This window comes from Geotrypetes seraphini, chromosome 9, assembly GCF_902459505.1.
Source record: "Geotrypetes seraphini chromosome 9, aGeoSer1.1, whole genome shotgun sequence".
Lineage (NCBI taxonomy): Eukaryota > Metazoa > Chordata > Amphibia > Gymnophiona > Dermophiidae > Geotrypetes > Geotrypetes seraphini.
The window spans coordinates 148431623-148444029 of NC_047092.1; the positions used below are offsets into that span (position 1 = coordinate 148431623).

At 44.8% G+C, this 12407-nt stretch overlaps 1 protein-coding gene across 3 annotated transcripts in view; it reads right to left on the reverse strand.

The window, feature by feature from the left end:
* The window catches only part of SLC19A3 (solute carrier family 19 member 3), a 35105-nt gene that overhangs the window by 16352 nt on the left and 6346 nt on the right, over positions 1 to 12407 (reverse strand). For all 3 annotated transcript variants that reach the window (XM_033959305.1, XM_033959303.1, XM_033959304.1), the window contains exon 2: positions 3226 to 3378. In XM_033959305.1, coding sequence (XP_033815196.1) covers positions 3226 to 3378 — 153 coding nt within the window. The remainder of the gene's footprint in view (positions 1 to 3225; positions 3379 to 12407) is intronic.

Here is a 12407-nt window from a genome sequence, read left to right on the forward strand (position 1 = left end):
GGGGCTCTTCTCTCTGGAAAAAAGGAGGCTCAGGGGAGATATGATAGAGACCTTCAAGATCATGAGGGGCATAGAGAGGGTGGATAGGGACAGATTCTTCAGGCTGAAGGGGTCAACAGGCACGAGGGGGCATTCGGAAAAACTGAAGGGAGATAGGTTCAGAACAAATGCAAGGAAGTTTTTTTTCACACAAAGGGTCGTGGACACTTGGAATGCGCTACCGGAGGAAGTGATCAGGCAGAGTACAGTACAAGGATTCAAACAGGGATTGGACGGATTCCTGAGGGATAGGGGGATCGTGGGATACTGAGAGAGGTGCTGGGATGTAACACAGGTATAGAAAGCTAACTAGGTAATAAGTATAGAAATCCAACCAAGTCGTGCATGTGCAAGACCGGAGGGTTAGGACTTCGATGGGAAGATAGGACTCAATGGGAAACCAAGGTGGCAAGGGGGCCCCTTCTGGTGACTCAGACAGGCCGTGACCTGTTCGGGCCGCCGCGGGAGCGGACTGCTGGGCAGGATGGACCTATGGTCTGACCCGGCGGAGGCACTGCTTATGTTCTTATGTTCCTGAAGGGATATGCCCATTTATTGAGGTCTTATCTCTGGAAAGAAAGAGTAGAGGCTGTCCAGAGAAAAAGCTATAAAGCAGACTAATTTTTTGGCGGGACCTGAGGATAACATGAGTGGGCATGAGGCACTGCAGATGTCGACACAGTAGACCAGTAGAGAATGACACGGGAACTCAATTTCCCCGTCGCTGTGAGTTCTGTCCCTGTCCTGCCCCATTCCTACAATCTCTGCCTTAACCGCACAAGCCTCGAACACTTATGATTTGTCCTTGTGTCATTCTCTACTGACCAGTAATCCATTTGTACAAACACTTACGTTCCTGGTCACCCTCCAGGATGCTGTTCAGTTTCAAACATGACCTAATGGCAGCAGGTCTTTGCACACATAAACTATACAGAGCTACAGAAAACTAAGCTGAATCCCCATTTTTCTGTTTCCATTTTTATAAAAATGTGAGCGATATAAGTGTACTTTAAAACCACTCTCTTTTAAATTTATGAACCTGGATATTTTATAAATTGAATAAGGCCAGCCTAGGGGGTGTAGTGCAGTGGTATACCTAGCTTGATTGCCACCTGGGGCAGAGCACCCCTTCCTCCAGGCAGTGGGATTGGGGTGAGGGAGTGAAATTTTGTGGAGCAGTCACAGGGCCACAGTCTGCGTGCATATGGTTGTCGGATCTGCCAACCCCCTGCCTCAGAACAGGAAGTTGATATCTGAGGGGGGTGGGGCTGATGGCCTCGTTCACATGGATTGTGGCTCCTTCTCCATGCACCCCTTTACTGCCTGCAGCTAGGGTGGGCTGCATCCACTGTTCTGCCCTTAGTATGCTATGCTCTGCCAAGGGGGAACCTGGGTGATTTTTGTGCGTGCTGTCCCCTGAACCAGCTGGGGATAGGTGTGCTGCAAAAGCCATATTCCTAGTCCATGGGAGCGAAATATCACTGAATATACCAGTGATGACTGTGACTGGAGATTAGTGGGAAGAAAATATGTTTGTTTTTATGGTAGAATGCAGAATTATGAGATGATCACTGTGAACCACTTAGAATTTGGATAGTGTAGTATATAAACTGTGTAATAAAATTTCATATTGCCCATCTGGAATGACAATTTTTTTATTTCCTTTCTTTGTGTTTCACACACTAAATTCTTTTAGTGCGTGCTAAATTTAGGGGTCCTTTTACAAAGCTTTCCTGCATGCTAAAGCCATTTTTATTGTGCCTTTAAAAATCCTTATTTCCTATTAACTTCATTTGTGGCCATGTGCTAATGTTACCATTAATGTGTGGCTGTATAAAAATGAACACAAGCTTGGGAGGAAGAGGGGGGGGATCGAGGAGGCTAGATCCAAGGTTGTCTGCTCGGATTTGAGACAGAGACATTTATGTGTACAGGACGTGAAGGTTTCTAGGACAGGGGGCTCTCGGATCCCAGGTCAGAGGGCCGGCCTTCAGCGTGGAAGAATCAGGATGAAGGATCCCTCCTCCTCTCTGCCTCTCCTTCCAGCACACCCCAACTAGCAGAGGACAGTCACAGTTTGACACAGAAGAGTACACTCCAGCCCTTGAGATCAGCCAGGGCTGGTGGCGAGAAGTGCAGCCCTGCTTTTAACCTGAGGGTTAAAACTGCAGGTTAAAAACACGGGCTCGCAGAGAGGAGAACGGCAGAGAGCAGGGCGCTTTTTTGATGGTTTCAGGGCTGGGATTTCAGGCAGAGAGCAGGACAGTTGGAAAAGAGGTGAGAAACTGGTCCCCAGCAGTTGCTGCTCCGACGCTCATAGGAACTCTGAGCGTTGGAGCAGCAAAGAGCATTCAGCATGCCAGCCAGCGCTAAAAACATCTTGTGTGGTTTTGTAAAAAAAAAAAAAAAAAAGGGGGGGTGGGAGGGTTAATCTTCCATTGCCCCAGGTACAAAATAAGTACCTGCATATATGTAAACTGCTTTGAATGTGTAAATACAAAAAAGTGGTATACAAGTCCCATTCCCTTTCCATAATAATCCTCCTCTGAATTCGACTTACCTTCAGACTCTGACTCCTCCGATCTTGTTAGCCACTAAATGGCTTAACAAAATGGATCACTCAATCCATCTAATTATCCCGTCTTCGTTACTCCCCATACTAAATGCCTCTGCTCTGCCTTATCGAACACTGCAGTATGTAACACTGCTGTATGTAATATCGCTGTATGTAACTTACAACAAATGTAACTTCACTGCAAATGTAACCTAGCTGTAAAAATAACCTCACTGTAAATGTAGCGTCGCCGAAAATGTAACTTCGCTGTAAATGTACAGTCTCTTCATCTGTTAACCGCATAGAACTTCCATGGTAATGCGGTATACAAGAATAAAGTTATTATTATTATTATTATAAAGTGAGGCTGTATAAAAATGTAGCTGTAGAACCCAAACCAGAAGTCTAGGGAACTGGATGCCTGCTTGCCATTTCCCCTCAGAGGTTAGGGATGTAAATTTTCTTTGAGCAAGCAGAGTTCCAGCATTTCGGTAGCACACTTTCATATCTAAGCAGAAGAAAGCAGACTCTAAATGATAGCAAATCCGAAGTCATTTATTACTCACCCCTAAAATCTATATCCAATTATGACTTAAGAGAAATTCCCTTTCTGCCATTGCATCTGAACATACCTCATCAATGGTCAAATTTTTATCTGGTCCGGTTAGGTAAGGTGCAAGGAATGGCTCTGATGGCCGCAACATGGAGAAAAACCCATAGATACAGAGGATGACGGTGGGGTAAATCCAGTTTTGGGGTTGCAGCTTCTTCAAGCAGTCCATCATCTTTTAAAGTGGAACAAAGTGAAGAACAGTGGTTAAAAATGCACAGAGCATGGCTCTTTATTCTACAATCTGCATTTAGAAGTTCTCAAGAATTTTTCCTTTAGTAACTTTTAGGTTTTCAGTTTGTAAATGAACAACTAAGGTTAAAGTACAGTAAGATGTGGAGGGAGGAGATAGGTAGATAAGACCGATACCTTGGATTGGCCAAATCCCAATGTGCGAGTTCACCTATTCAAGAACAAAAACTAAAGTCTCTCAGTTTACAGATCGCTCTGGTACTATCAGCTACACACACACACGATATGCCCCTCTTTAGTGAAAGATAGTCTCATGAAAGTTACACTGCAATTGAATACTGGAGGCAAAAAGAATAAACACAGCCAGATCTCTCTTTTCAGCAAAGACTTTGCTGGATTTTATCCCCAAGTGAACTGTATATTCTAGAGAAATAACACAACATGTTATACAGGCAAATATGATCTTAATTTACATTAATGAGCTCTGGAAATCAATCAAGTGCTAATGTCAGGCAGGGCAATTCTATAAACTGGCACCTAGAAGTATATGCTACTTAAATACATCATGGGTGTCATTGACAGGTGCCTATATGCACTAGGTGCTACTCTATAAAGTGGTACAGAAATGCCACAGTGCTTGACTGCAAGAGGCATATATGCGAGTGAAGCATGAGCAGGTCATGTGCATGCCTCCTAGTCATGCATGTAGTTTATAGAGAAAGTTATTACAGGTACAAGAGCTGAAACTGGAGTCTATGAAACTCCCAGTAATGACACACGAGACTTCTGGGAGTTTTCCTTAAACCTCATTTAATTATGCAGGAACATGTACTGCAGGTTATTAAAAGCAGACTATTTTCAACTGTGCACTTTGACAAGGTTAAAACCAATGTTATCTGGCCCCAAATTTCAATCTGTAGAGTCTGGCGATTTCTAGAATTGATTTTTGTAATGCGTTATTGTTAGGTGCAACATAGACAAAGATATGAGCATACGAGTAATTCAAAATACAGCAGCAAGACAATTACAGGGCCATCTTGAAATAAGCATATCACTCCTGTGCTATATAAAATATTGCTGATCATTCCCCAGTGGTTTATGGGGAGGCACTGCGGTATTCGACCCAAATTTGCAGAAACAGACCAATGTATATATTAGGATCTCAATCTATGATGAAATTGCATATGGAGAAAGTTACTGGAACGTGCCATATGAAAACATGGACATCAGCATTATTACTATCTGTTCTTCAGATGTGGAATGTTTTACCAGGGTCATTGAGGTTACGTAGAATAAGCTTCAATAAGCTATTGAAGACTCACAGCGTTGTTAAAGCTTTTTAATAATTTCTAGGGCGTTAGGCACAGATTGTATTGAAGACATTTTGACAACAGTTTTGTGACCAAATGTGTCAGATAAGTAGCCTAATCGCAGTGAACAGACTATTGTGTCTGTTAAATTTATTAAACCTTAGTGAATTATCAATATGAATGTTTCAGATGTGCTCCATTTAAGTTGGAAGTGAAATAAAATTTTTTAATATAAATATTATAGCTCATGCACATCATTTGGTGCATTTGGGCACAGCGGCGTACCCAAGGGAGGGGGGCGGTCCTCCCCGGGTGCACGCCCTAAGGGTCCGGAACCACCCTCCCTATTCTGCTACTGCTGCTTTCTTGAACCAGCAGCAGTGGCAGTAAACTTTAAATTGATTCATCGCGGGACCTTTCTCCACTTCCCCATGGCTGCTGGTCCACCTCCTCTGACATCACTTCCTTGTTCCAGAGCAGAGCCAGCAGCCGCGGGGAGGTACAGCAAGGTCCCGCGATGACTACATTTAACTTTACAGCAGTCCATGTTCCAAACCACCCCCTTCCCCTCCGTGGGATCCATCGCTGCCTTTGGCGGCCCAGAAGCTCTCTGGCTACTGCTTCCTGTCGCCTGTTCCCTCATAAGCTGGAAGCAGTAGCAGAGGGAAAGGTTACGAGCCGCCGAAAGTAGCACATTCTCTCATGCTGCCGGCTGCCCAATGGATGAAAGAGCAGCTGCCTTACCAGATCCCATGGAGGGGAGGAACATTAGAGAAATGCTGGACTGAGAAGATGGAGAGGGAAAAAAAAGAAAGATACCAGACCTCTGGGGCAGGGAAGGGAAGGGGAGGTCAGAAATGCCAGACCATGGTAGGCAATAGGAGGAGGAGAGAAAAGGAGATACCAGATCACAAAATGGGAGAAAAGGAAGGCAAGAGATGAACAACAAAGGTAGGAAAAATGATTTTATTTTCAACTTAATGATTGGAATATGTTGGTTTTGAGAATTTACATCTGCTGTCTATGCATTTGTTTCTATTTCTCTGGTGTTGTACTACATGCATACAGAGTCTGGCATTAGGGTTTTGTTTGTGTATATTAGGACTTTTAATTTGTGTTCTTGTATTTGCATAGGGTTGATCTGTATTCTGCATGTGTGATCAAGATCAGATGTTCTGGTTGGAATGAATGACAAGAAACATTATTGGTGTTATGGCCCAAAGTAGGAACATATTTGTTGGCAATGGAAGATTAAGTGACTTGCCCAGGGTCACAAGAAACAGGGTGGGTTTGAACCCACAACCTCAGAGTACAGAAGCTGCAGCTTCCTCTGCCTATTTTTTCTTTAATGTTCAGGACAAGATGGTTCTCAAATCTGCACCTTCCCTTGAACAACAACAATAAAATGTACACATTTTCACATCTTGACCCTGAGCAAGTCACTTAATCTTCCTATTGCCCCAGGTACATTAGATAGAGTGGGCTTCTCTCCCGCTGCCAAGGGGATGTTGGGGAGTGTGTTGCTTTGCTGTAGGAGAGAGTGGGCATCTCTCCCGCTGTCGGGTGGAGGGTTGCCTGACTTTGGTGGCTCATTGGGGTTTTTTTTGGTGTGTTTATTCTGCAGATGTGCCCATTCGGCTTTCACCAGTGATGGGCACATGCAAATTTAGCAAATCTTCGCTATTCTTAGCCAACTTCATTTGCATGAGCATTTTTTTGGAGAATGACTCACTTTTTTAAAATCGCTACCATAAAGACTGCGACAGCTGCCCATCAGTTTTTAACATGATTTTTGAGAATCTAGGCCTGATTCCCTGAGCTATATGCACAGAAGTAGCCAGCCACAAAACTATTAACCAGAGAGAGACAAACTACTCTCTTCCCCTTCTGATTCCAACTGCCTCTCTTTGCTTTTCTTTATACCAGTGTTTCTTAACTTCTTCAAGCCAAGTACCCCCTAAGTCTAACAAATATCAACTGAGTACTTCCACCCCAAGCTCTGCCCCAGACCATGCCCCCATAGTAATAATTGTAATGCAATTTCTTCCATTCCTTTTTCATATACACACAATATAATCTTATTAACAATACATTATGGTAACCACAAAATTAAACTACACCAAGCACTCTGTACACAGAGAAAATGCTAATCATCATTTATATTCTGGTTTTTTTCAAAGAGGTCAAGGCAGATGACTTTAAAATATGTAGTGTCACCTCAGTTAACAGCTACAGAAAAATAGACAAATATAGTGCAAAATATAGACAACAGATATAAATTCTCAGAACCAACACATTTCAATCACTAAATTGAAAAAAAATCATTTTCCCTTCCTTTGTTGTCTGCTGATTTTATTTTCCTAATCAACCTTTCCCAGTCTCTTGTTTCACTTCCTTCCGACTGTGCTCTTAACTGTGTTTTCCAGGTCCTTCTTGTTCATTGACTGTTTTTCTCTCCTTTACTTTCCGAGAAGTCATAAAGTACCTTACCTAGATTTTGACATTATGATTTACTACCACAGTAGCTACACTATGAGAAAAACATTTAAAAAAAGACATAAGCTGGTATTTGGACATTTTGTTTGCTAAAATGTCCAAACTGCCATTTTTGAAACACATTTTTTAGATGGTTTGCTATGAAGTTTGTCTGCAGTGCATCTAAATCTCAAGGGGGCATGTTGAGGTGTGGGAGGTGTTTTGGGTGGAATTAGGGCATACTTAAGATGAAGACTTTTTTGTTACAATAATGAAACACTGCAGAAATGTTCAGCATAAAGCTTGGATGTTTGAAGCTAGACCTTGTTCAATAGCCAAGAAGTGCCAAAAAGGTGGCTAAACTGACCAGATGATCACTGGAGGGATGTAAGGCACGCGGGATCTCTGCAGATGGGCAGACTAGCTGGGTCATTTACTACTACTACTATAGCGCTACCAGACGCATGCAGCGCTGTACAGTCACAAAGAGTAAGAAAACAGTGAAGACAGACTAACAAGATGTTATGGACACAGTTAATCAGCTGGCTGGGTTGGAGGGCAGAGGAGTAGGGTTAAGGATTGAAAGCTATATCAAAAAGGTGGGTTTCTATGTAAGCATGATCCCCTCCCAACCCCTAAAGATGTAAATGGAACAGTACATACCTGCCTGTGTGAGAGCTTCAGATGTTAAGGCCTATTAGAGCAGCAAGCAGGTCCTTGGAGTAGCCTAGTGGTTGGTGCAATGGACTATAGAGATGGGGACCCAGGCCATACCCCACTCTAACTAGTACACTTGCAGTGGAAAGTGTGAGTTCTCCAAAACCCACCCAAACCCAACTGTACCAACATATAGGTGACACACAGTTGAGTATAGTAGGCTTTGGGTGAATTTTGGAGGGCCCACCATACAATATAAGGAGGTTATGGTGAGATGTGTACCTGGAACCCCTTATGTGAAGTTCACTGCAGTACCCCCTAGAGTGCCCCACTGCTCTGCTGGGATGTCTGTGTGGCCAGTCTGCTAAGAATGCTACTTCTATTAATTATTTCTATAGCACTACAGAGTCACAAAGAATAAGAAACAGCCCCTGCGCGAAATAGCTTACAATCTAAACAGGCAAGACAGACAGGATGTCATGGATGCAGTTAAGGGGAATGATAAACAGCGGGTTGGATTGGAGGGCAGAGGAGTAGGGTTAAGGATTGAAAGCTATATCAAAAAAGTGGGTTTTCAGTCTGCTTTTAAACAAGGGAAGGGAAGGGACTTGACGGACAAACTCGGGTAGTTTATTCCAGGCATAGGAGGCAGCTAGATGAAAGGAATGAAGTGTGGAGTTGGCAGTGGAGGAGAAGGGTGACGCTAAAAGTGCTGGCCTCTCCTATATCCCAATGATTGGTTTTTTGTGTTTTTTCAATTGTGTCGTTGGTTCTTTTTAATGGTTCAAAAAGTTAGACACTCTAAGGACAAACACATCTAGAAAATGACCATTAAAAAAAAAAGACTTTTTCTGGTTTGAAAATGGTCATTTTCTCTACTGGATTTTTGGACATTTTTCCCAAAGTGTCCAAAATTGGATTTAGATGTCAAACTGAAAATACCCCTCCACACAGACTTTGACATTTCAACCTTCAATTCTCTGACTTTAATGATATTTGCTAGTAGTTGTGTTCTTTCCCTTATTACTCTATTTGATTTTATGCTCTCCTTTTTAAAAATTGTATATTTTCTCCTTTCTTGGGCTCTACCAACGTAGCTGAGATTCCACACTTCTAATCCACAGTATTACAGCCTATATTTCCATCTGGAAATCTTGTATCCAAAGTTGCAAACCTCAGATTACAACTCAAAGACAACTTTTAATTCAACAAGAAACCATTTTGCTTGGTTGTCTCAGGATGAAATTTCTTTCAGTCAGGTTACTCACATCCTCCCTTTATTGTTGTATTCTGTCATACTTTTCTGAGGTGTGGTGATCCATAGGTGGAGCAAAAACCACACACACACAAAAAAGATTGGGACAATGGAAAGATGTGTCATCTCTAATTGACTAGGATGAAGATGTAGCTAATTAATCATTTTTCCAGTCTCATCCTGGAGCCTGAACTAGCAGGTCTGGTATTCGGAAATTTGAAATGTCAAAGATATTTGCATATACTGGTCTTTAGAGGATGAAAATTTGTAACATACCTATTTATTCAGGAATATCCTGTTAGGTGAGACTCCAGGACAAGTCTGAGAAACACTGATCTAGTTGTTAGAACAATGAACTCTTGGCAGATTGCCAGGAATTTGTGAGTTCAAATCTTGACCTCTTAAAGATTCTAGCTATAGACATAAAAGGAAGATATAAAATTAGCAAGGCTTGTTGTAATAAAAACAGAAAAGGTGGAAAATGAGTCATGCATATAACCAATAAATTGGTTTGTCTATAAAGTGCCAATAGTCGCTTTCCCATTTTTAACCATTGTTAAATTATCTGCTTATGCTTGACTTTAGCCAGTTAACATTGTGCATTTATAAGGTGGCTTCTTCTTTTATTTGTCTCCTGGAAGCAGTTATAAAAGATCAAACAGCAAATCTGATAGCTGTGCTTCCTACCCCAGAAGTAGAAATAGGTCAGCTTCTGAGATATCTGGTTGTAAATTATTTTATGTTTCCATGAAAGGCATCTAATCCAAATTAATATAATTGAATGAAATATCACTAATATAAAATAACTCTGTTAGATATTAAGAAGAAAATGGAAAATAAAAGAAAGTCTGTTGTAATGCCTTTGTATTGTTCAATGGTGCAAACATCTTGAATATTTTGTACAGTTCTGGTTGCCTCATCTGAAAAAATAAATACAAGAGGGCATTCATCAAGCAGCATTAGGGTTTACCACCCCTTAACGTGCATTACGGGACTTAGGCCCAGATTCTCAAAACTTTAACGCTGTCGCTAAACTGTTTTCTGACGGTTTAAGTCTGCACACATTTTAGCGGCGGATTATAAAAAAAAATTATCTCTGTCTTTAGCGAGGTTTCTAGCAGTCTCTGATAATGGCATGCAAATGGGCTCTTCAACATTGAAATTAGCCCTCTGTTGGATTCTTAAAAATTGCCAAGCCATTTAGCTACAAAAATAAGCGACTGGTCCAGGGTTGCCGGTACAGGACCTGCGTCGCCTCGAGGAGCCCCTCGGGGACGCCGCCGGGGTACGGGGCACTGACCGACGTCGGGCCGGAGACCTGTCCCCAAACTCCCTCGGCGAAAGCCTAGAGCCTCGGACCGGAGCCCCGGGGAGTCAACAAGAGCCGAGGGTTAGTGAGAGATAACTCAGTCACCTTCAGCGGCCCTCCAGAACGAGATGTCGGGGAGCAACCCCGCAGCGGAGGAGAACTTCGGGCCTTCTTAGAAGTCCTGCGGCCCGAGGTCTCGACATGCTTCGAGCGACGCTTTGCCCCGTGGGGGAAGAACGCCTCGAGGTCCTCGGCGAGGAATCCGAGGAGGACGAGAGGCGTCAAGTTCAGTGCACCTTGCCCCGAGGGGCCTCGACGCAAGGCTCAGGTTGGTCCGGCACACGCGAGGTCGAGGTCGGGGCCAGGTGAAGGTGGGCCAGCGCAGTGGACAGCTCCGACAATATCATCGCCCAGAGCATGTCCTGAAAGACCGGCACGGACAGCATCGACGGCATGTCCGAGGCCGCAGTGCACTCCACCGAGGGCGACCTCGATTTAGAGTATTCCCTTGTGGTGGAGGCACGTCCCGAAGATTTGGAGGACTTCGCCGGGGCCGTAGGCAAGGAACTCCCACCATGCCCGGCCGGCGTCCCCGAGGTTGGCTTCTTCGCCGGTGTAGAACCTGAGGAAGGAAGAGGGGACTTACCCGGAGCCAAGGACTTCATCGACCCCGAGACCTTCGGGGTCGCGTCTCGAGGCGGGGCTGAGGTACCCGAGGCCGAGGTCAAGGCCGGGGCCGACCTCGAGGCCGAAGCCGAGGGCTGGTCGGCGGCAAAAAGATCCGCTATGCAGGCCTTTCATCGGCGAAGGGCCCGATGCTGGAAGGTAGCACACCGGGGGCAAGAATCGGTTGGATGGTCGTCCTCCAGGCAGAGAATGCACCAACGATGCAGGTCTGTGATGGACAGGAGGCGATCGCACCTGGTGCACTTCTTGAACTCGGTCAAGGGCCGGGACATAGAAAAAATATAGGCCGCGGCCAACGAGGCCATGCGGCCGCGACAACCCGGGAGCCCCCGGGCTGAACCAAAAGTAACCGCGACTACGCGACCAAGCAGGAAAAAAGTTAAACACACGTACAGCGACTCTTGAATAAAGAAAATCGCGGTGCTAGAAGGCACTTTCGGGCAGAGGCAAGAAAGACGACTTCTTGGCTCCGTGGAAACGAACTGGAGACCACGAGGAGGGGATGCGCCCTCTAGTGGAGCAGGAAGGTACACATGCATGGTGCAGCACAGCAAACTTGAATCTTCAATCAAGTTTGCTTGAAAAGCTGTCCGCGTCGGGGCTCCGTAGATGACGTCACCCCCACATGTGAGAATATCATGCCTGCTTGTCCTGGGATAATGGGCTCTTCGACATTGAAATTAGCTCTCTGTTGGATTCTTAAAAATTGCCAAGCCATTTAGCTACAAAAATAAGCGACTGGTCCAGGGTTGCCGGTAAAGTGACTGCACTGTTTTAAACCTCGGCATGGCAATGCCAGAGACTGCTAAAAAGCTGTGTTGTGATGCAGCAAGAGAGATGCTCATTCTATCCCCTTGCATCACAACACCTCTCCATAGCAGCAGCGGCGACTCCACCCCTGCAGTGGGAGAGATGCCAATGCTCTCCTGCTGCCAACCAACAACCTCCCCCTACAGTGGGAGAGATGCCTACTCTCCCCCGCTGCCATACAACACCCCCCACCTCCGACGCCCCCCTTACCTCCATGTAGATGCATGACCTGAGGGACGCAGATTCCCTCCACCCATCTGGCCTGCATCTTTGGATGCACCGGGGAAGGGCCTGCGGCTCTGATTGACCCGGACACCCTGAAAACCCAGCCACGTGCCACACTCTCCTGCTAGCAAGTGACCCTCCCGCCAAAGAGTGCCCCCTCCCCGTCTCAGACGCCCCTTCCCTCAAAATAGATGCCTGCAGGGATGTGGATTCCCTCCTCCCAATTGGCCTGCGTCATCTAAAATGCACTGGGGAGGGGAAAGCCCATTTTAGACAATGCAGGC